Raw genomic sequence first — 26,401 nt, forward strand, 5'->3', positions numbered from 1 at the left:
TGACTGAAAATGAATAAAAGTTCTACACCAAACATGAATCTGAAAGATCTAATTCCAACCAACATACTTTGACAAAATAAATGCAGAGTGCTTGTGAAATATATTGAAAAATGAGCATTAGAACAGCTGTAATAGCTTCTATGTTTATTACTGTAATGTAAGACTGTAATACATTCTGATACTGCGACAACATAAAATACTGAAATCATCATGCAGTGTGTGACTATGGCATTGCTAAGAGCTATGTGGTCGGAAACAACGTGAACCGGGAATATGAGCGTTAGAGGGTTGGGCATCCTGATGAATAATATGAAAAAAAAATGTCAATATCCCTTGCTATTGTCATCTTATCAGCAGCCAAAGTTAGCCAATCAGATCACTTTGCAGGCTTTGCAATACGGTGTTGTTAAACCTGCACGTGGCTTAAGGCGAGCTTGAGAGCACCAACTGAAGAAAGAGAAAAAACTGCCAGGGGGAGGGATTTGAACACAGACCTCAGAGCTGACAGGATCACTTCATAGCAAGTACGCTGCGGTGACACCGGCTGAAACCCACACTGTGTGCGCGCGCTCGCGATGCAGATTTCTCGGCATTGGTAGCTGCTAGGCGATCAGTCATTTACAGAAATGTTTATTATTCAGCCATGTGGCATATGGATAATGAACTTGGACTCACATTGAAACAAAGCCTACTTCGATTGGTGCTCTTAAGCCGGTCATTAACTATCTCCAGATTTAGCAACACCATCTTGCAAAGTCTATTTGAATTCACACGTGAAGCGATCTTATTGGCTAACTTCAGCAACTGATAAAATGACAACGGCGTGAGATATCGAATCATTTCTTACAAATTATTTATCAGCATGGCCAAAATTCTAACACTCATATACCTGGTTCACGTTGTTTCCGACCACAGTGTATATGAAACTTCAGTAACTGCATTCTGTTCATAAGAAACAGCTGATTTTTAAGGGATGATTCCTAAAATATCAATGTTCATACTCCAGAAAAGAAGATAAATTAAACAATGAGCACAATGCTATTCAACATACTGTTTCAGTCCAGATATGATCATCTGTTCTAACATGATGAATGAGTCATAGTACATTCTAGAAGTAAGTTTATCAATGGTAAATATGTACAAGGGTTAGGGCATAAGTCATGGCAAGTATTTGTTCCCCCCCTCATATCTGCACAGTGCTACCATACAATAGTCATATGCCCTGGAAATCATGAGACTCATAGCACATGGACACAGCACGAGACGGTGCATTGGACAGGTACCATGCATACAGCAGTAGGACTGTAGTAGCAAGTCAGCATCCGTGCAGAATGGATGTGACGAGGCAAGAACAGTGTGCGTACGTCAAACTGGAAGTTTGCTGGGGTCACAATGCAAAAGAATGTCACAGAGAGCTTGTGGAAGCTGTGTAGAAAAATACTTTTCTGTACCGAGCTGTTGGGAGATGGGCAGCAGCATTTCAGCATGGACATAAAACAAGCAGTGATGTGCGATGGTCTGGCACATGCAGCAATTACCCAGTGCATGGACGTGGACAGAAGATAGACACTACTTGAATTACAAGCCAAAACAGGCAATGAAAAACAAATCATCCACAGAATTTTACAGAAGATTTTCATCTGCTATCACAGTGTGTGCCACGTGGACTTGCTGACCTGCAAAAGTGGACACTGCATACAGCATGCCACATGCTATGACCATTTGGTATCCTACCAGCACAAAGGCGAGCAAATGCCGGAGAGAATAGTGACCATGCGTGAATTTTGGTCCAGGGTGTAAGAACCAGAGCTCAAACACCAGTCTGCAGAATGGTGATACGCAGGATCACCACAAAGACAGAAGTTGGAGCAAAACTTTCCTCCCATGTAGCTGTGGCTTACGACATCAGAGGCATGACTGCGTGTCACTTCGTTCCACATGGCACAGCAGTGACAGCAACGTACTACAGAACATTCCTGCAGAGACAGTTACGTCATGCCATTAGGGACAAATGCCCGGATCTCCTCTACAATGTCATTCTTCTCCATGACAATGCCAGACTACATCCAGCAGAGGCTGCATGGAGGCAACTTCAGCTCTGGGAGTGGGAAGTACTGGAACACACGCCATACTCACAGGACCTGTCTTTGTGTGATTTTGACCTCATCCCCAAAGTGAAAGAACCAGTGTGTGGGAGATTGTTTGGAACATGAGAGGACATTGTCAATGCTGTGAACATAAGATTGCAAATTTGACACATGGTGAGGTGACCGGTGGCTTACAGTTTCCTTAATTTATATCCTACACTTGGTAAACCTACTCAGCATTATCCATACATTCAACAGCATCTTACATTCCCCACTCCCATCTGTATATTTCCATTTGTCTGGAAGACCCAGCATTCACTACTTATTCCCTAACCCCTCGTATATTCATTATGCAGAAATACAGTACATGTCCATAATAGCAAGAATTAATAACGACGACAATTTTACTCACTCTAGAAGTTTGTTGTTATATGAAATTTTTCATAAAAGTCCGGGGAGGGGGGGGGGGGGCGACGACGACGACCCTCACACATTAAAATTGGTACGAAACGGCGGTCAGTTTTTCAAAACTTGCGTTTACGCAGGTTTCCATACTGCGGCTTACTCGTTAGTTATCTTCAAATTGCAAGAAACGTGAACACGTACGTTCAATTTCTTTCTGAAAAACTGGACTAGTATCACTCCAGTGGGTTCTGTGACAAATGTTTTGGTTTACTTATTCAAATTGCATAATCTAACCTAACAATCTTAAATGCATAATGAAAACATATTTCAAGTGCAAGTAAAGTAATGATAACCTTTTCACTATAAATTTACATGGGAATAGCCTTTTCAAAATTTAACCACACACGAGAAGAAACAGCGAAATTTCGTTACGGATTTCCTCATAAAGACAATTTCTCACTTAGCACACTGTAAATTCTAAGTACTGATTCATGTCATACAAAATCTATATAAAAATACCTCGCTTGTCGCGTCAATCTTTCAGTATAACTTGCTTAGTACAATCACATTTTTCCTGGCCCTGAAAAATGTTCTTTGTCATCCCTTGTAAAAGGAATGACATTTCCAACACAGATTCGAGTCCTCGGCCAATGGAGGCCGGGCAGAGAAAGTTGCGCGAAAACGAGAAATATCCTTGAAGCCTTGAATTTTACAGGGTAAATTATACCTTCGGGAAGCAAGCCGTTAGCCCCACAAAAGTTCAGTTTTGCTCTCCAGTTTCCATTGATATTACTGAATAACACAGAAACCCCTTTTGTGCCTGTGTTTTGCATTCCATTCAGAAGTTAGAAATTTATTGTGTTGAGTTATACAGTTAAGGGTACCGAATATTTGTCGCACGTTAGCCTACGTACGGATTAGGAACATAATCATGTGAAGTTGATTAGCGTGGTCATATTATTGTGTAGACCAGTTATGGATACTGAAAAAGTTGTGATATCGGTTATTAATGAAGACAAATTTAAAATCTAAGAAGTGGACAGGCACCCACATCTATCAATGGTGGAGCGTATGTTGAAACTCGCACCTTCGAGTTGACTGGAGTTGATCCAATTGATCGAAGTGTTGTCGCATTCAAGACGACTGTCAAAGTAATCCTCTTGCACATGGACGAGTTAAACCTTCTAATAATTCATGGTTGAAGAGTGTGATTAGAAAACAATGTTTAATAACCCACTGGTCCGAAATATAAGGCTTCAGCTAACATTTGTTTTAGAAAGAGAGTGATCTGCAAATAATGCACCGATACTTTTATGGACCCCAGGGCAAATGTTTTTATATTTGTTGTCTGGTGTTTTACACACCTTTTAATACACTCTTATTACTGGTATTTAATAAGCCCCAACAGAAAATATTTTCGTACTTGTTCTCTAGTCTTTTTCATGCCTTCTAATACCCTTATCTTCAGAAACGGAAGATAGCCTACATCCTTCACTGTACCCGTACATACACAATGTAAAATACAGGCATGTCAAAAAAAAACATATCTAGTGTTTACATATCCCTGTTCGATAGTTCTAATTTGTGTATTCATGTATTCTCGCTTAACACATTATCTTTCCTTGTCCCCTGTAGAAACGTCCAAACAAGGATTTACTGAATAAACTAACCTCTAAAATGAGTCATCCACTCTGTGTTGTATTTTGAGGGGTATCACATTCTTAATTTCAGTACATAACATTAAATTAAGCGATCATTAATTTCAGCCTCTAGTTCTAAAGAGTTAACTACTACTATCAGCCACATTATTTGCGCATTTATTACAGAAACATGTTTTCTTTCATTTTCAAATTGTGTTAACAAAACACCAGCTAAAAAGTATTACTAATCGACTCCAACATCCCATTTGAGTTTGAATATCGAGGAGAGCTCGCTAGTGGGACATAGCGCGAAAACTATACCGAAGATGATTGTTCGCATTCAATATAATTGCTGGAGTGCATAAATATAATGGAAAAATAATCCACGCTTAATCGCTCGTAATAACGGATGTATCAGTGATAGGGTTGTCACTGTAACCGAAGGATAATACACAGTTTAATATACGAATTTTCAAGGGACAGAAAAAAGCTGTTACAACAGAGTTCTCGCTATATACTGTACTCGCTATAGAGGGGCTTCTACTGTACTGGTAAATTCTGAAAGTTTAAGTACATAAATATTCTCTCTAATTTTTTTTTTTTTAAATTTCCTCTAATCACAATACAGTTGAGTCAATCCAAATAGGCTTCATATTCAGTTTCCATCATCTATCCTCCACTACTAAGTCATCATATGTTCCAGTCCATGTCCATCCATCGCAAACTCTCTCTTACTTTGCCACCATTTCTTTTACCTGTAATAACATAACCTTGACATTCTTTCTTCAATGCCTTCATTACGATATCTTTGTTCTACAGAAGACTCCATATTCTCGGGAAGGAAATGTAAAGTTGAATCCTCCTGTTGATTTTGATTTCCAGGCTTGAATTCATTAAATCACTCGCTCAGTACTTGAAGTTCTTCACATGCTAATGTTGTATAACTCCAAATTTAACTGCGAACACTATGATGTTGCAATTATGTCCCACACATTCCTTAACACATTGGAAACCAATGACGTTGAGCTACTGTACTTGAATGCTCTCAAATTGAACCAATGTCAGCAGAAATCAAACCTGCTACCTTGGGAATATATGGACAACTACTAACTGAAAGTGTCATTGAGGTTAGGAAAACTTCTCCACAACTTCAGTTTTTATGGCTCCTTTCCACTGTCTCATTTCCATTACCATCTAGTCTTAAAGTTTTCCTTACTTTGTTGTAGGTAAGACATCGTAACTGGTATAAAACCTTCAATTATTGTGGTTGGTCATAATTTATTAAGTGCTAAATTATCTTTTATTAAATGTTAAATATGACTAATACATTGTTTCCCTGTAAATATGTATTATAAATTTGTATAACCTCAAATATGTATTGTGAATGGGTTTAACCTCAAAATCCGCATAGATGAAAGCGGTAGAAAACTCTATAATGTTCGTATATTAGATTTATTCTACTATAATTTGGTATATATGAAGGGTTCTGGAAACTTACTGTAAGGTTTATTATCCAGATACATGTAGAGACATCAGGAATGTTGGAGAAATTTCTGTGTGTATTGGTAAACAATAAGGGAAGTTCTAGCTGGATCCATTACTGGAGTACTCCAATTGACTAGCTGGTCGATCAATGTTTTGAGTGTGTTCCATTAGTGTGTTGTAAGAACCCTTCCAGAAATTGATACTTCTAGATGGTTGATCGAACAGTATATATATCGAGCCATCAGCCAGTGAGGCGGGAGTTCAAGAGAGCATATGTTATAGTGCACGAGTCAGTGTTGTTGATATCTATACTTGTCAGAATCGACTTCAGAGTACTCCGCTATTAAGTGATGTAGTGTCACTTGCTACTGTGTATAATTGTGTGTTGTGACTTACAGTGACAAAGTAATTTACACAAGGAAGTGAACGTGTTCTCGTGTGATATTTATTCCCATCAAATAAAACGCATTTGAGAATGATAAATCGGCGACTATGACAGGATAGGACAGGACACTTCAAGACTCGGCAATGAAAATCGACTAAATGACCGTGGCGATGTTACGGAAAACGCTGGCATCCCGAGGTTTACCAACGGTTGGAAGCAAAGCGGACCTACAACAGAGGCTGCGCCAGGATTTGTTAGACAATCAGGAGAACCCAGGCAGTTTCGAAGTCAACTCGGAGGAAGAAACCAACGACCGGGTAAGCATAATATTCACACAACTAACTGCTTTGATTCAGGCCAAGTCTGAAAATATCAAGGCCCAGTCTAAAAAACATCGAGGCCCAATCTGAAAAACTCGAGTGGAAAATTGACTCCCAGTCTCAAGAAATAAAGGACCAAATCAATTCTTTGGTCAAAGATCTGAAAGAAGATATTTCAAAAATTAATGATAAAATCAGCAGCTTAGAATTAGACATGGATAAAGTAGTAAGTGATATGCACACCTTGGAAAACAAAGTCGAGGAGAAGAGCGGAGAAATTGAGCGGGAATCCAACAATGTTAAAACCGAAGTAGGCCAGAAATTTACGAAGTTTGAATCTGAGGTTAATAGAAAAATTTTATCCCTGGAGAAAAACATTCCTATAGGCAGTAGTCAACCTGGCAGAAGTATGGACCTCCCCCTTGGGATACCGGTTGATCCCAGAGTGATCAAAGACAACCTACCGGAATTTCGTATGAGGGTCGAGGAGTGTCCTAAAACATTTCTAAACACATCGGAGTCTCTACTGGGCAGGACAAATATACCTACGGAAATATATTTGCACGTCAGCCAGCAACTAAAAGCATCAGCAGGGGCTTGGTGGCAGAACGTTAAAAGGCTCAGCCTCGACTGGGAGGAATTCAAGAAAGAATTCGTCCAGAGATTTGACTCTGAGGCTGTCTAAACTTCAGTACAAAAAAAGTTCACTAACAGAAGTGCAACCTCGTGGAATGAGAGCAGGAGCTTCCGTAATTAAAAACTCCAGCTCTTTAACAGAGTCTGCGAAGGGGAAAATATTGACGCGAGTGTCCCTTATATAATTGAACTGCTACATGATAAGGTTCCATCACTTATTAAAGTAGCACAACCAAAAACATCTGAAGAGCTCTGTCACACTGTAGAAAAATTAGACAAACAAGTTACCATGCCTCAAAAACGAAAACCTCAACAGCGGAGGAACCTCAGAAATACTACCGATGTGGGCGGACCGGGCATCTAAAAGACCGCTCCCCGGAAAACTAGATTGGGACCGTTCGAGTCGGGGTAAGGATGGTTCTGAAAGAATGAAGAAGCCCCCAGACACATTACACCTGGCTAGAAGGTGAACATATTGGTCAAATCTATAGTGATGATGAACCTAATCCACCCCACCCGGCTATTAACTTGACGGTTAATGACAAGCCATCCATCGCTATCCTTGACACTCAAGCTTCACACTCGCTTGTGAACATGAATGTGGCAAAATTATTAAATCCTGTTTTTCTTGCTAACGTGGCAACAGTCAAGGGGGCAACCCATGACATACATTACAAGATTGAGGGTTGTACCTTTCTTCCAGCCAAGTGCTCTACTGAAGTCATAGATATACTGGTAAAAGTTGTCAAGGATTTGGTACCTGACATAATATTAGGACACTACTTCTTAACTAGATATGGGGTAGTGATAGATCATGCAGCCAATGAAATATTCTTTGGTAATAAAAACAGAATTAGGTTGGCATGGGTAGAAAATAAAGCCTATGACTCGGAAACTTTAGAAGCCAATCTATTGGATGAACTGAAAACAGGGCAGTTGAGGGTGGAGGAGAAGGAAGACCTTGAGAAGTTGCTGAATAAGTTCCCCAAGATCATTACTGATAGAATTGGATTTACCACAACGGTAAAACATAAAATAATTTGTAAGGATAATGCCCCAGTTAAACAAAGGCCTTACCCACTTAACCCAGATAAACGAAAATTTGCAACAGAAAAAGTCAAGGAAATGGAGAAACCAAGGATTGATTGAACCATTAGTATCAGGATGGGCTTCTCCAATAGTACTACCTAAGAAGAAAAATGGTAATTACCGACTTTGTGTGGACTTACATCAGGTAAATAAGACTATATCAGATCCCTACCCCATGCCGGATCTCCGACATCTGATAAAGCAAGTGAGTGGGGCAAAAGTCTTCAGTAGCCACGATTTGAACTCCGACTACTGGCAAGTCGAAGTCGAAGAAGAGTCTCGACCAATGACTGCTTTTTCCACCCCAAGAGGACTAATATCAATTCTGAGCCATGCCCTTTTGTCTTAGGAATGCTCCAGCCACCTTTATGCGTCTAATGGACGAAGTCTTGTCCGGACACACATGCAAATTTTGCCAGGTCTATCAGGACAATATCCTCGTGTACAGCAAGACGTTTTCGGACCATTTGGAACACGTAGGTATAGTCTTAGAGAGGTTGGGGATTCACAGACTTACCTGCCAAGTCAAGAAATGTCAGTTCGCATCAAACTCAGTTGAGTAGCTAGGTCCTGTATTGACGGACAAAGGCTTGGAGAGACAAATGCGTAAGAATAGGGCCATTGAGGAACAAGAAAGGCCTCACACGAAATGCCAGGTACAAAATTTTTAGGCCTCTGTGGGTGGTACAGTAGCTTTGTACCACACTTTGAAACGAAAGCTGCTCTGCGAACCGACCCCTCAACAAAAACATACCATTTAAATGGACCCAAAGGGAAATAAAAATATATATTTGTGAGGCTCCAAGTCTAGCTTATCTGGATGCAAGCCGGGAGGTCTGCTTGCAGACAGATGCGAGAGACATTGGTCTTGGGGCTGTACTGTTGCATGAGAGAGAAGGAGGAAGCAAGGATACAATTGAGTATGCCAGCAGGAAACACTCTGCTTCCAAGAGAAACTATTGTACAGCTGAGAAGGAGGCATTAGCGCTTGTATGGGTAGTCGGGAAGTTCAGAGGATATCTAGAAGGACGGAAGTTCAGACTCTTTACAGACAACTCTGCACGTCAGTAACTGAATCGAGTTTCTGGAACTAAGTCCAAACTGATGCAATTGGCCTTGATCCTTGCTGATTTTGACTTTGAAATTTGTCACGTTCCAGGGGTAGCCATTCAAGCTGCTGAAAGTCTATCAAGATATCCTGAGGACGGATAGAAATCAACCACGAACTTACCAGAGAGAGAGAGAGATTCCTGGGCCAACTAAGAAATTTTAAACCGACCCTGTGCTTCTCGCTATCCGGCGAGGAAATAATGAGATCGATGTAGATTTAATAAGGAAGTGGCAGACTGAGGACATGTCCTGTAACAGAATGGCATTATTGATCTGTCCCAGTTCAGTTTACGATGTGCTACAAGAATTTTCAACTCAAAGACGGTATACTTAAGTATACTTCCCACCTACCTGGATCTTTTCTGGTCATCGTCATTCCGAGGTCGTAGACTGCAAGGATTTTGGGAAAATACCATGATAATCCAGAAGCCGGTCGTCCTGGTCAAGAGGAAACCTACTCTTTGATTCGGCGAGGCTTCTTCTGGGTACACATGCATCAGGACATCAAGAACTACGTCCAAGCCTGTGCAATCTGTGCTCGCACTAAGGCGAACAACCAGAAGGCGAGTACCAGCACGAGAGGACACCGACCACATCAGCCTTGGGAGGTTCTCGGCCTTGACCGTATGGGACCCTACCCTAAGACATCTTGGGGAAAGACGTGGGATATCCTCGTGGTGGGTGGAAGCATTCGCCATCCCTGAAGCTACATCAGGACGTATCGTACAACTTTTAAAAACGGAAGTTTTCAGTCGGTATGGGTATCCTCGGTGTCTACTCACAGAAAATGGCAGTCAGTTCACCTCGAGACAGTGGTTGCAAGCTCTGTCGGAGTGGGTAATTGAACACTGGACTACACCGATCTATCATTCGCACGCAAATCCCACTGAACGGAGAAACCAGGAGCTAAAGAAGATGCTTTGGATTATCTCGGTCGACAGAACATACCAAATGGGACCAACACCTACAAGAGTCCCTTCTGGCCATCAGACAGCAGGTTAACCGCATCACAGGTTTCTCACCTGCAGAACTCTTCCTTGGACGTCCAATAAAGAGAACTGGCGACTGAAATTTTGTCCATGGACAAAGAGAGGAACCGGAGGATCCTGATACCTGGCATACACAGAACCAGCAGCAGATTCAACAGGTGCACCGCCAGGCCGAAAAGCGTTCAAGGAGAGAAGCTGAGAACAATGATGCACCAGATGAAAGGGAGCTCAGACCTGGAACACTAGTTCTTTGTTGAAACCATCCCCTCAGCAATAGGCTTCAGAAGTTCCAGGCTGGGATGGCTCCAAAGTGGCTCGGACATTTCGAGGTGGATAAGAAGTTGGGAAATGGTATCTCCTTAAGACTACACCGCCGACGAAGGTGCATGCATCGGAACTGAAGACGTTGCCTCGACCCCTACAAGAAGTCAGAGAAACCGAGGAGTCGACGCTCTCTATGGGGCCCCAGAAGAATGGAGACATCATGGAGGATCAACTGATGGAGGATCAACACACACCGATGCCTACCTTGGACGATAAGAGAGACGAAGACATAGATATAAGGACACCTAGATAGAATTTAAGACCTAGAGTAAGGAATGTACAGGATAGATATTGAAGGTTTTAAGGGGGATAACTGACGTAGGTACGACATCGTAACTGCTGTAAAACCTTCAATTATTGTGGTTGGTCATAATTTATTAAGTGCTAAATTATCTTTTATTAAATGTTAAATATGACTAATACATGGTTTCCCTGTAAATATGTATTATAAATTTGTATAACCTCAAATATGTATTGTGTATAGGTTTACCCTCAAAATCTATATAGACGAAAGCGGTAGAAAACTCTATAATGTTCGTATATTAGATTTATTCTACAATAATTTGGTATATACAAAGGGTTCTGGAAACTTACTGTATGGTCTACTATCCAGATACATGTAGAGACATTAGGAATGTTGGAGAAATTTCCATGTGTACTGTTTTTTTTTTTCTATTTGTTTACGTCCCACCGACACAGATAGGTCTTTTGGCGTCGATGGGACAGGAAAGGCCTAGGAATGGGAAGGAAGTGGCCGTGGCCTTAATTAAGGTACAGCCCCAGCATTTGCCTGGTATGAAAATGGGAAACCACGGAAAACCATCTTCAAGGCTGACAGTGGGATTTGAACCCACTATCTCCCGGATGCAAGCTCACAGCTGTGCGCCCCTAAATGCACAGCCAACTCGCCCGGTATGTGTAATGGTAAACAGTAAGGAAAGTTCTAGTTGGATCCATTACTGGGGTACTTCATTCGACTAGCTGGTCGATTAATGTTTTGAGTGTGTTCCATTAGAGTGTTGTAAGAACCCTTCCAGAAATTGATAATTCTAAGAGGGTTGATCGAACAGTATATACATCGAGCCGTCAGTCAGTGAGGCGGTGAGTTCAAGAGAGTGTATGTTATAGTGTTATGTTATGGTCAGTGTTGTTGATATCTATACTTGTCAGAATAGACTTCAGGGTACTCCGCTATAAAGTGTTGTAGTGTCGCTTGCTACAGTGTATAATTGTGTGTTGTGACTTACAGTGACAAAGTAATTTACACAAGGAAGTGAACGTGTTCTCGTGTGATATTTATTTCCGTCAAATAAAATCGCATTTGAGAACGATAACTTATTCCCACTGATTTCATTCAATCTTCCCATTTAATGCATCCAGCTGTTCTAGGACCTCTCTAAACCTTTCTCCAAATAACCAATCTGTTGTTCTTGAAATTCCACTTCCACTCTTATTCCCAATTCTTCTTTAGTACTGTTTCCATTATCTTAATAATATAGGATGAACCAGGTAATTATGATCCCTCCATAATAATTTTGCACCTACTTGTTATGGGCACTAGTACTAATCAGTACTAAAACAGTGATCCGTTTACCTTCTGCTGCAAATGAAAGTTTTCAATTGTATCTCTTATCACACGACGATCAGTCATCCATTCCTGCTTTCAGGGAATTTGGTCGTGGCTGTCTCTTGCCCAGCCTGGACAAGATACAGCCCCTATCACTATTACTAAGTTTATTTCTTATACGCTGTATTGTTCGCTTTGAAACATTACAGTACTTTGCAGCCCTAAGTGTAAGGTTAGTTATAGGCACAGAGAGACATTTATTCTGACCATCATCACACAAATTTATAATTCCTTCAGTAAAGTCTCTAGCCTCACTGAATTGTTTAACCTGCCTCTTTGCCACTATATTATGGGTTCGCTAGCCTATAAGAATTAGGAACAATAAATTATAAAAAGCACCATTGAAAGACTATCTAGCACTTCCTACAGCGCACTGATTATTACATCTTTTCCCAATCACTCTTCAGCCCACAAGAGCTACAGAACACCTGGGTTGAACGTTTGCTCATTAGTAGGGCTCAGATTCGATCATATTAGCATATTTTTTCCCTGAATAGCACACAGTGAAAGAAGCCCTTTGGTGGTATTTCCATCTCTTTGGGACCGACAGAATTTAAATTCGTCGAGCATATCAATGCATAAAACCGCGGTTTTCAGAATAGAAGCATATAAGTGCATATTCTTGTGGTTTTCGTCTAAATAGTTTGTTTTTCATCTATATACCCCCCCCCCCGAATTCGGGCCCTGACCATCCTTAAGGTTTGAAAACAGAAATAATTATTGAAAAGCCTATCTGGTGCGAATAATAGAACAGCAGGTTTTTAACCTTTAGTGAGGTCATTCACACACTCTAATTGGCCTCTGCCGGATTGGAGTGTGACTCGTCAGATAAGATGCGGCAGCCCCAAGCATCCTTTCACTTTGAAATGTGAGGTATTTTAGTGGTGTGCCTATTTTGGGAACCAGTATTGTTTAGGTGGCTTTTCCCATTAAGTGGTGGAAAATCCGACCTGGTCAAGTGAAGTTTCTGCATTCTACTCTCAGTTCTCAGTTCGTAATTGTATCCGTACGTACCTATTGAGTTTTTGTGATTTCTAAGTACGTGATGTCTAAATATAAGGAATCAAGTTTTAGGGAGGAAGGGGGTCTGAGATTGCTCTTGGTAAACTGTCAAAGTGTAGTAAATAAACAATTAAAATTCGGTACATTGATGGAATCTTATGAGACTGATGTGGTGATAGGAGTGGAATCGTGGTTGAAAGAAGGGGTGGGTAATAGAGAAGTATTTCCAGAAGGGTACACAGTCTATCGTAGAGACCGAGGAGATAAAAAGGGAGGGGGATGTTTATTCTGTTGAAGGAAACTTACTGTTCACATGAGTGGTTTACCGATGAAAGGGATGAAATATTAGGAATAAAATTAGTTTGTGATAATATGAAGGAGGTGGGAATTATAGGAACATACAGGCCTGGAAGAGAAGAAAGAGACATGGAAATCTTTGAGAAAATAATAGACTATACTCGTAAAAACAATAATGATGATATGGTAATAATTGGGGGAGATCTAAATTTGCCTGAAGTTGAATGGAATGGAGCTGCAAGTGAAGCCCATGAACAGAAACTGGCAAATAAGTTAATTTGGGAGGGAGGATTTACACAAGTAGTACAAGAACCAACTCGTCTCAATAACTTACTAGATGTATTCTTGGTTAAACCATGGGAAATTGTTGATAAAACTGAGGTAATTGAAGGAATAGGAGACCATAAGGCTGTAATAATGGATGTAAGACTCGTACCAAAAAGGCTTAATAAGAGGGTTACACAAGACAAGAAATTGTACAGAAAAACTAAAGTTGATGAATTTGGGAATTACCTTAAATCACAATTCAGTTGTTGGATAAGTGAAGGGAGTAACGTGGATACACTTTGGGCTAAATTTAAAGAAATCATTTGGGAAGGAAAGAAGAGATTTGTACCTGTTAAGAAGGGTAAAATGACCTCAGACCCTGTTTATTATACAAGGGAAATAAGAAAATTAAAAAGAAAATGTAGAATAGTAAACAGGAAAATCAAAGAGGGTAGGGAGAGTAGAGAAACTAGAAAACAGCTAATGAGGGAACTGAATAGAGTGAAAAAGGAAGCAAAAGAGAATTATATGAATGGCATACTTCAAGAGGGTAATGACCACAAAGGGAAATGGAAAAAGCTGTATACATATATCAGGAATCAAAAAGGAAAAGGAATCCAAATTCCTACAATGGTGGGAGAAGGGGGTGAACACTAACAGATACTGAGAAAGCAAACCTATTTAGTAGGGAATTTAGAGATTCAGTAGATGATTGTCAAGAGTTGGAAACCGAAACAGAAGATAGAGAGGGAGAGAGACAGAGGGAAACAAGAAGCTTCTCATTCACAAACGAAGATATTTTCAGAGAAATCCAACTGCTTCAGCAAGGAAAAGCAGCAGGAAGTGATCAAATTACTGGTGAGGTATTAAAGACAATGGGGTGGTACATAGTGCCTTATTTAAAATTTCTCTTTGACTATGTCATAAATAATAGTGTAATACCAAAGGAATGGAAGGAATCTATAATAATACCAATTTATAAAGGAAAGGGTGATAAAAGGAAACCAGAGAACTACAGACCAATCAGCCTGACCAGTATAGTTTGTAAAATTCTGGAGAGTTTAATATCGAACTACATCAGAGGGATATGTGATGATAAAAATTGGTTCATGAGGAGCCAGTATGGATTTAGAAAGAAATTTTCTTGTGAGGCACAACTGGTGGGATTTCAGCAGGACATATCAGATCAGTTGGATTCAGGAGGTCAGTTAGATTGCATAGCCATAGATCTTTCCAAAGCCTTTGATAGAGTGGAACATGGAATATTATTAAAGAAATTGGAGGGAATAAGATTGGACGTAAGGGTTACACGTTGGATAAAAACATTTCTAAATTCAAGGGTTCAGAAAGTCAAAGTAGGAAATAATGTATCTCAGGAAGAGAAAGTTTGGAAGGGAATTGCACAGGGTAGTATAATCGGTCCGTTACTTTTCTTAATATACGCAAATGATTTAGGGAACAATATAACATCAAAAATAAGATTGTATGCAGATGACATAATTGTTTATAGGGAAATAAACAACATTGAGGATTGTTCAGAATTACAAAGGGACCTTGAAAGTATCCAACAATGGGTTGAAGAAAATAATATGAAGGTTAATGGAGGCAAATCAACTGTTACAACTTTTACAAACAGGAGCTTTAAAACTGAATTTGAATATACTTTGGATGAGGTAGTTATCCCAAAAGATGGCAAGTGCAAATACTTAGGTGTGAGATTTGAAAGTAATTTGCACTGGAAGGGTCATATTGATGACATTGTTGGGAAAGCATACAGATCGTTACATGTCGTAATGAGGCTACTTAAAGGATGCAACAAAGAATTAAAAGAAAAAAGTTACTTGAGTATGGTTCGTCCATTATTGGAATATGCAAACAGTGTTTGGGATCCTCACCAAGAATACCTAATAAAAGAAATAGATAGTGTGCAGAGGAAAGCAGCAAGATTTGTAACAGGGGATTTCAGGAGAAAGAGTAGTGTATCAGAAATGTTAAAGGAACTTGGGTGGGAAACTTTAAGTAAGAGAAGGGAGAAAACTAGACTTATAGGATTATATAGAGCCTATACAGGAGAAGAAGCATGGGGAGATATCCGTGAGAGGCTTCAGTTGGAAAATAATTATATCGGCAGGACTGACCACAAATATAAAATTAGAAGGAATTTTAGCAGAAGCGATTGGGGTAAATTTTCATTCATTGGGAAGGGTGTGAAGGAGTGGAACAGTTAACCAGGGGTAGTGTTTGATCCTTTTCCAAAATCTGTACAGATATTCAAGAAGAGAATAAACAGCAACAGAGAAAATAAATGCAGTGTTAGAGGGCATTCGACCAGTGCAGGTTATTGAAAATTTTTAAAAAAATTTGTGTGAATATATTAATTCCATCCCCTGGTCTAAGGAGTTTGGACAGCCAAAGTAGGGGACTGCCTGTAGGGGTGAAGTACAGTGGGGACTTCGAGGGCCCTGGGACCGCTACGGTAGCTGTGAAGGCCCTTCAGGAACTCTGAAAAGTGGTGGCAAAAGGGGCTCTGGTTAAGACGCAGCAGGTCATTATGCTACTTAGGATCCAGAACGGGTTAAAAAAAAAAATTAAGTAAATAAATAAATGCAATGTAAATATTAATCTTATACCAGTTGTATAGTATCATTTGAAGTAATTCCACATACTGTATATCAGTTGACTATATTTGTAAGTATTACAGGAGATATTATAAGTAGAATTTTGTAAACAATATAAATTTATTAAGGATGAGCTGTGTGTTTAATAGAAAACATTGTTACGTAAATTGTATAATATTGTATTATAGGAAAATTTTCTTCTCTTGTTAATTTAATATTTAGTGCTTGACAATAATGTATTTTAGTGTACCATTTGCCACCGAGGTAGACACCTCATTTGCAAATAAAGAGATTTGATTTGATTTGATTTGATTTGCTTTACTCCGACGATGTGAGACGGAAGACCCTGACCCGTTTTCTACTGAAAGGAAAATTATTATTATTTTTTTTTTTTTTGAAAAATGTGCGAAAAAGAGGCAAGTGCTTATTGACATTTTCACATCTACGTTCTGAAAGATATTACTGGTCAAACAGTTGAAATTTCAAGTAAGCCGTATGTGCAGCATACAGTGCCTACCTACTAGGTAAGTAGAGAGAAGTCTAAGAATTCGGAGTGAAGACCAGTTAGATCCTCAGATTTTACATTTCCGAGGCCGGAATTGACATTTGGATTTGCTGGTTTTTCCTGGGATCGTTGAGAGGGTGCTCGTATTTCTACTGCAATATTTGAAAATAATTTCATAGTCCATAATACTTTATTTTTGTTCATTCAATGTATTTTTTCTCACTTAGGCGAACCTACCTATTTATTTTCAGATAAAGATTTCGAAGGGTTTTCAATTTTCCCCAACATAAAACCACAAGTGGGCACTCGGCAAAAGTTGAAGAATTTATAAAAAGGAAATCGAAGAAAAAAGCGCTGATACAACCTTTGTTCAATCAGCAACAGCACTCAGATGAGTTCTCTTCCAGAGTTTGTAGGGCGCTCTTAAGAGCCAACACACCCCTGTACAAGGCCGAACATGCTAAGATTAGAGCTCTCTTCAAGGTCTTTGCAGAAAGAGAGTTACCTCATGAGTCAACCCTACATAAAAATTACGTTTCTTCTTCAGAGTATGAAAAGGTATGAATTCATGCACGATTGCTGTATTCCACATTCTCGTTTAAACAATTTAGAAGTCATTTTAACATGGATCTGGCTCTGCATAATGAAGGTAATCGTTCGATAATACCTTCATTCCAAGAAGAATATTCATTCAGGTACTTTTTTCACCAGGTTCTACACACAATCAGGGACGTCATCGGGAGCCACCCAATTCGGTTATCTATCAACGAGACCACAGACAGTTGTGGAAGATACATGGCCAACGTTACTGTTGGAAAACTCTGTCCCAGTGAAGGGCCACCTAATTCTGTGCAGGGAGCTAGATGTGACAAACCATGGTACCAATGTGTAAACAGTGCAAGCAGCTCTGCGTAAGTATAGTTTTGTTAGTTTATTTTTAGAGCATTTTGCCAAAGAAGAATAAGTACAGTCTGGCTATAATTTCAATGCATTCTACGCATGCTCAGTGAAGACTCTGATAGTTCTGATATTTAAATATCTCTTACAGTCGTACCACATGTCAGAATCCCATTAACTGAACGGTTCACACTTCATTTTATGCATTCCTGTTTCAGCTTGCTGTGACCACCTTTTCAGATGAGGAGGTAAACAAAGTACTCGCATTGTTGACTTAACGCTGCTCCCTACATGATTAAGGCTGGAAAGAGCCTCAAGCCTCTCTATCCGAAGATGTTACATGTTACTTGTCTTGCCCATGCAATACACAGAGTTGCTGAGGAGCTGCGTGAAAAATCGTCCAGCGTCAACAGCATCATTTCTTCAGTGAAGAAAATTTTCGTCAAGGCCCCTTCTCGTGTCCGTGCCTTCAAGAGGATGCATCCAGAGCTCCCTTTATCTCCCGAGCCCATATTGATGCAATGGGGAACTTGGATCTTGGCTGCCTTGTATTACGCTGAAAATCAGAGGACAATTGAAGAGGTAAGACTATTTTGAAATGTTTTAAATCTTCTCATTTCCGAGGTTGTCTCCATCATTCTTTTCATACCTTTTATGTTTACTCCACCATGCGGCACCTAACTTTGTAATTTTCTCAGTTATTCTCCTCGGTTAATGTTTTTCAATTATGTTATTTACAGGTGATCAATAGGTTTGATGAGGCGGACAGCAAGTACATCGCGAAAGCTAAGGCTGCTTTTGAAATGAAGGGCTTGATGCCATCCTTGACTTTCACAAAAGCCTACATGAGCGTCATTCCTGAGGCCATCCTAACGTTAGAATCGCGAGGGATGGAGTTGGTCCAAGTGGTCGCTACAATACAAGGAGTCTTCCAAGAAGCCGACTCGTGGCCTGGAGAGACTGGGAAAACCATGAAACAAAAGTTGGAGTTTGTGCTGGCTCGAAAACTCTGTTGGAGTGCAGCGTTGGACTTGGAGAGGATGCTGCGTGGCGAGCCTGCACTGCCAGAGAATTTTTCGAACTACTCGGTACAAGAAGCAGCATCATTCAAGTATTTATCCCTCGTGTCAGTTGACATTGAAAGATCGTTCTCATCATTGAAATTTTTATTGACTGATTTAAGAAAATAATTCAAAACTGAAAACATAGAAAAAATCCTTGTTGTACAGACCAATGCAGATCTACTTCATTGACTTGTCTAATTCTGAACATTTTGTAAATGAACTTTTAAACTGTAACTTTAAGAAAACTTCTCACATATATACTTGAAAATTGAATGCGAGTATATCGCAGTGTATCATGTATACAATTAGAAAATAAAGCTCGTATATAAAGATATGTTCTTGGTTTTTTCGTTTCACTTTGCTTTCTATAGCTTTAACAGTGTTTTTCGAGCATATCTGGAGATTTTATCGAGCATGTCGATCCAAGCCCTACACATGAGGAATAATGTCGGATGTTGTGCGCATGCTCAACCCTGCTGCTCCCGCATGTCCCTCTCCCTGCCCAAGTGCTTGCCTGGCCATCTTTTTGCATGCCCATAGCAAATCCTTTCTTGAAAATGGGCATTATAATTTCCTTAAGCCAGTCATTTATGATCTTTATGTTCTACCACACACTTTTGACAGTCTGTATGTTAAATGCAATTCCAATGTTCTTGCTGCCTTTGTCACTTTTACAGAAATTCACCCATTGCCACAGCTTCTTCAACACCCATCTTTTTAACTGCTTGTTCTTCTGCTTCTTGTTTTCAATTTCTCATGTCAACTGGAAAACCTTCGTTGTTCATTTGTTCCACATCCTCTTATATTTAGCAAGTCATGAAAATATTCTTCATACCTAGTTCTTATATCAACCGGTCTTTTAGATGTAAAATAAATTCATTTTTGTACAGCATTGACAGCAATCATATTTCAAATTTCAAGGCTTCCCAGCTAGTTTATGTTCAAGAATAATTATTTGTATGCGAGAGCCCTATTATCCATATGAAATATCAGATGATAAGATATCTTCCTATACTTGGTCCATGTGACACCCAATCTTTTCACATGGGAAAGTCATAATAATGTGCACATGGGTACTCATTCATTATTTTTGGAATACAATAAAACTTGAACTTTGTCCAAGATTTGAGACTTTCCTGTAACAAATGTTCTACAATAAAGAACCCATATACCGGATCTCTCTGTATACCAGCCATCAGGCTGTCACTTAATTGCTGCAGCCCTTTATACATTGGATACCTTAGTGTTCTCACAATCTTTTCAGAAGGAAGACTACATTTAAGAACTTATCACTTAAAAGCACGAGATACCATTCCTTTAAACAACATTGTCATAAACATAAAATATCAACCACACATACAATGACTTGATTAAAGTAGCCAATCCCCTATTCTATTCTATATACAGCTACTTTTGTTATGGCATGTGTTTGAGAATGTACTGCAACACTGGGCTATTTTTCTTTCGTTATGAGAAGAACACTGAATGTTAATCACATTCAAAAGAATCAATTCCTACATTTGTCATCAACATAAATATTCGTCAGAGAGTGAGAGAGAGAGTGTGAGTGTGAGAGAGAGTGTGTGTGTGTGTGTGTGTGTGTCATTAATTAACAGAGTAGGAGTTTTCATTTTGTCTTTCTTTAAATTACACTACACTTGCTCAGACAAGGTGGTGATTACTGTTATACGAGAAAGTACAAGATTTCAACAATGGTACAAAATATCTGTCTGTTTTATTTCAATGACAAAACAAAAGACAGACATTATTATTTTACAGTGCATCAGCTGGTGATATTAAAAAATCAATACATAAACGAATCCATAATTATTATTATTATTATTATTATTATTATTATTATTATTTTATTATTTTAACATACTGTTTAGGCCTCTTAGGACCAGGGCTAACACTTGTCAGCCTTTCTGGATATCTAGTACTCCAACTTGGTGAAGAATGCAAGTCTTTGCTATCCAGACCACTTTGCACCAGGCAGTCTTCTCACTCATACCAGAAGATTCTTTATCCCACACCTCCAGGTCCTGAACTTGCTTCTTTCTTTACTGCAGTTGCCCATGGAGGGGTACATTTAAAAGTCACGAGAAGATCAACGGACCATTTATACTGGTATTATAAATTTACTCATTCGGGACAAATATTTCAGATTCCCTATGGGAATAAACATCTATATCATCTGATAACCAAGCAGGCATCAATTTTTGGTAAAGAGACAGTCTCTCATAGTGCATTGGCATTGCCGGTGGCTCCAAGAAGCCTACGCAGTGGCCTCCACGGTATGCACTAGCCAGCATCTTGGTAGGTGTGCTAGGTACCAACTGATGAGCCCAATCTAGCACACGAGGGTGAAACGCTGGCAACCAGGAATGAGTTAGCTGGAAAATTTATAATGTCCAATAACGGACCATTTATATTGATCAAGCATTCCTCGACGAGGTTTTTCTGGCATTCAAGATAGACAATCATAAAACCACAAAACACAAGACTGCATTTTCTCATAAATGATTATTTTATTGCTGTTGTTTGTGAAGATACATGCATAAAGGTCATTGACCATAGATGTTGAATTAAGATTTCTTTCTGCAAAAGCATGTCTTGTGAACTGCAACTGCAGACAATATTTTTTATGTGCAAAAGTATACATTCTTGAACTGAAAAATATTTTCTATTGAACAAGGTAAAATTTCTACAGTACTTTCAAGAATGCATTTTTTTAAACTATTCCCCACATTTTAGCAAATAATGAAAATTAGAAAAAGAAAGAAAGAAAGAAAGAAAGAAAGAAAGAAAGAAAGAAAGAAAGAAAGAAAGAAAGAAAGAAAGAAAGAAACTTATCTTATGATATATTCAACTTATTTTCATTATAGCAACATACCTACTTGACTGACCGGGCAATATATTTCCTACAAAAATGAGCACAGTTAAAATCCACTGTTGGTATGTGGCTTATTTATGGAATTAGGCTTGGATTTCCCCTTGTGTATTTGAAATACACTTCTTCGACCTGAAGGAAGAGAATGTATCTACAACCAAATTCCTACATATAAGCAAGAGTAAAACACAAATGACAGGGAATACTGTCTATTCATTCTTAATTTTTCAAATGTTACATATTTTTTTCAGTGAGTTATATGAATCCAGGACTTCACTGAAATCATTTCATCCTTATAATTTGCTACAAACTTGAATTTAAAAAATACCTAATACATTGAACCATGAAGTAGTATAGAACTTTCCCACCGAGTCTATATATTCCTAACCACAATTTTGGAAGGTTGTTGCATCAGCCTTTATTTTCTTCCAACTTAAAAATCAACAAAAAAATCACCAACCTCAATTCTGGTACCATGTTAACACTTTTCAACAATAATCTTACCCCACCAAAACAAGGACCATATGTAGAATAAGCTGCTTCAAATTATTACATTTTAAGGAGTAATAATAATATATTTACAACCGTTATATATATTTCTATCAATTTCCATAAACTTATTTAGGAATAATTCACCATTCTATGATGTTTCCATGGATGAAATTGGTTTCACAATTATAAGGGTTGGATGTTTCCACCTAATCAATAATTAGTATATTCACAAATATATGTAATACTATTTTAAAATTAAATCCAACCTTTATAATTGTGAATTATAAAATCAATGCAGAAAAATGAAACTAATATTGTATGAAATGAAATTCGTATCACAAAAAGGAAATCGAGCAAACTACACTGGTATTGGAAAATAACGCGTTATCCCAATTAAAGAAAAGGAAATGCAATTACAATTTTTACCTGTTCATAATTGTAGATCTTGTCTGCACCAGATACAACAACTCCATCCTTGTTTACCTTTGCAACAATTCCAAACTGTTTTAGCATGTTTTCAGGAAGGGTTACAGTTTCATGATCTGGATTGAGAGGAGGGTACACTGATACAGTGCACGAGTCCAGCTGTTTTTCTATAACGCTGATTGGCTCACCTAAAACAGAATCACCTCCATGAAAAATACGGTAACAAAGCCCTTTATATCTAATTCTACTTTTACAGCAACCAGTAATCAGTTAAACCTCTTTAGAAAATGTTTACAATAAATAAAAATGCATTCTCAAACCACTTCATTCATTTGCAATCAGAAGAATAATAATACAACACACACGCAAAGACTAATAGAAATATTTTCACAAGAAATGGTATCACAGAAGCTGACCCGTTCCCTACATGTGAATCACATAATACAAGTAATACATTACAAATAGAATGATTGTTGATGGAATCTGGCTGACTGACTTTACTACCTATCTGAAAGTCTCCATGCCTTGTGTACTCATATTACTCCAATCAATATACAATTTTTGACCCTTGAATACTAGATTATGTTAATGATGGATGTCTGAATGAGTTATACCTTCTTCTCTCCTACCACTTCATTGTCATGACTTCATGGTTATGGAACAATTTGCACAAGTTATTTGTGAAGCGATTGTGACCTTAACAGAAACTTGAGCTATTCTTTGTCGCTTGTTCAGCTTATGAATTGAAACTCAACACATGGGCTATGTAGGTCCTGGCTAAGATGTATACCAGATATATATTATTTTCTTATAGTTAGAATACCATTTCTGAAATGAGTTTGCAGGAAGTAGCAATATCTTAATCTGGATGTATGCAATCTCAATTAATTGTTCCACTTAAGAAACTTAAGAAACAAAGATTTTGCTAGAAAACACACATAAAAATGTTGTGGAAGGGACAGAAAATCAAACTTGCAGATGTACAAACCAAAGTTTGATCCCTGATGCAGTGGACATATTCTAAATATACACTTCAACAAAAGATTAGAATTGTACCAGAATGTAGATTCTGAGGCATAACGTGCCCCCTTTACTAAGACTCACATGATCACTGGCTTCTCACCGAAACTGCTGCAATCTGAATCGAGGGCAATGCACATAAGATTTCCAAGATGGAAAATCATGGCCGATTGATTCAAATGAGAGTCCTACTCAGCAGCCCAGCCCATGAGCTGCTTCAGCAATAGAAGGCATTGGGCTTTATAAGGCTTGAACATAAGAAGCCCGTGATCTCATTGTACAGGCCGGTTTGGGCAGAACTATGTTGTTAGTAAACGGTGGGCTAATGACAGCACTGTGGTAGTGTTACGGGCTGACTGCTTCAACGTGTAGAGTGTACTGTGTGTTGGTGGAATGAGTTGCATTATGCTTGAGTGGGGAAAATCAGGTTTGATGTGGTTTTCCATTTGACTTCCCCCATCTATACTGTTTTCGGAAATGAATACGGTTTCTTATCTTATTGAATGGGAACTAAAGTCTCATCACGATCACGACCAGGTTTCCAGAAGAGCCTAAAACAGGTGATAATATTAAGAAAATTGCCGAGATGATTTATGGTTCTTGGTGTCACCAAGATCATACTAAACGATGTGCCTTATATAATTGATCAAAACGTGCGTGATTATACAAGAATGAATTGCGCCTGCCATATGCTCAACATGGTGCTATGAAATATGTTCAATACCCAGCTTACATCAGTTTGTTGACCTCTTACTGATGCCCTTATGTATGTGACAAAAGGACTTGTTACAAAGTGAGCTAGTAAATGCTCTTGAAAAATCATTGCAACAATCAAACGACACTCGCAGGTACACTCGTTTAATGATGCTAGAATCTTTACAATGTCAGAATTTGGCTTCGTGGGAAAAACTTGCTGTAAATGGACAAGCAAGTCATTTGGATAGATTCGATATCAGGCTGATGAACGAACTGATCGCGCTCATTAAGGTATGTATTTTGTCATGTTATGTAGCCTACTACATTCTTATGCTTTGCCATTGGAAATACCAGGCAATTTAAATTTGTTCCATTTGGTGATCATGATACACATTTTAAGTCTATTTTACAGCCCTTCAAGGTAGCATCAAAATAATTAAGAATGCGAGAAGTCACCCACACTTCACCTTGTCTTCCCATGGGAAATTATGCTCCTGTAGCATCTGACTCAGGAGCCTCATATTGGGGTGGCCACTGAGATAGAACTTTTCCAGAATCACATCAAATTGTATATGGAAGAGAAGTTCAATCGTAAGTACTTTTTTTTTTTTTTTTTGCTAGGGGCTTTACGTCGCACCGACACAGATAGGTCTTATGGCGACGATGGGATAGGAAAGGCCTAGGAGTTGGAAGGAAGCGGCCGTGGCCTTAATTAAGGCACAGCCCCAGCATTTGCCTGGTGTGAAAATGGGAAACCACGGAAAACCATAAATCGTAAGTACCATAAGGTGGTAACATGCCTGTGGGTACCATTTTGCCATCTGAAAATGATGTCCGGTTCCATGGCTAATAGCGTGCTGGCCTTTGGTCACAGGGGACCCTGGTTTGATTCCCGGCAGGGTCCGGAATTTTAACCATAATTTGATAACACAATAATAATTATTAAATTAATGTTGTATGGTCCACCTCTTTCAATACTATATTATGCAATATTATTGAATTACATTACTAAACTAGGGAGTAGCTTCAGCCTTGGCTGGACATCTTCAGCCTCAATGTAATACATCTAATAACTAAACAAATGTAAAAACAAACAATTGACATGAAAACTTATGTACAAACACACAATTAACATTACAATCTGGGATGAACTAAGTGTAAAAATGAAAAATAAAAAAGGCTCTAAATCCTTAGCGATCTGGAGTATGCTCATCAGCCAGACTCTTTCTTGTATTGATATTGATAGAATTGTTAGTTCCATCACTATTAATCATTACAATTTCAATTGCAAAACGGGAACTGGTAAATCGTTGATTCTGTAGTCAGATCATCAATCACCAAATCTACTTGAGTGGTGTTAGCAGTATGCAAGCCACTGGATGCCCCTGTAAATAACCACCAGCTGACGCACAACTGCTAGATGGTGTTTCCACATTGACCAATGTAAATACAGTGAAATGTTCCAGTAGTGCTTGTTAAAAACATGCTGAAATGCTGTTGGACATTGTCAGGACGGCACATGAAAGTATAGTTAAAACTGACACATTCTTAATTTGTGGCTGGTATAAATTCGTAATTCATTGCGGTGTCCATGAAATTAACGGGAATAAATGATAGTTAAAATTAATGAATTGAAGGAGAGACCACGTTAGTCAAATGGCATGGGTTATACGAGACATCTCGTTGCGGCATGTGGTGCATGGCCTAATGTGTGCCTCACACTAATGGTTGTGAGATTCAAAGGAAAAGGAAGGGGCGGGGCAAGGGGGGAATTAAGGCGGGGCCGAAGGATGTGAGAAAAGAGATGGCTGCTGAGGAAAGGTGCTGTGAATATTACGAAAAAATGAATTATGACTTGTTGGTTTGACGTTTCTAACAATGGGAATTAGAAGGTCAAATAGGATATTAGGCTTTTCTGAAATGTCATTCAGGTTAAAATTTTGATCTATATGTATGAAGCAGCTTTCAGTAATGTTAAGGAGGGGTCCTTTGTTGTTGATTTTGAGAATTTACATATCTTGATTATCGCCATGCATATGCTGTCCTACAACTCAAAATTTATTGTACTTCAGGGCATTGATGTGTTCCGAGTACCTTATATTAAAATTTCTCCTGGTCTGTCCAATGTAG

At 38.9% G+C, this 26,401-nt stretch overlaps 1 protein-coding gene across 2 annotated transcripts in view; it reads right to left on the minus strand.

Annotated features, from left to right (window-relative positions):
- Positions 1 to 26,401, minus strand: part of Cals (calsyntenin-1) — a 466,513-nt gene that overhangs the window by 126,795 nt on the left and 313,317 nt on the right. For both annotated transcript variants that reach the window (XM_067140904.2, XM_067140903.2), the window contains exon 13: positions 22,556 to 22,743. In XM_067140904.2, coding sequence (XP_066997005.1) covers positions 22,556 to 22,743 — 188 coding nt within the window. The remainder of the gene's footprint in view (positions 1 to 22,555; positions 22,744 to 26,401) is intronic.

The sequence above is a fragment of the Anabrus simplex genome, chromosome 2 (genome assembly GCF_040414725.1).
Source record: "Anabrus simplex isolate iqAnaSimp1 chromosome 2, ASM4041472v1, whole genome shotgun sequence".
Taxonomy (NCBI): domain Eukaryota; kingdom Metazoa; phylum Arthropoda; class Insecta; order Orthoptera; family Tettigoniidae; genus Anabrus; species Anabrus simplex.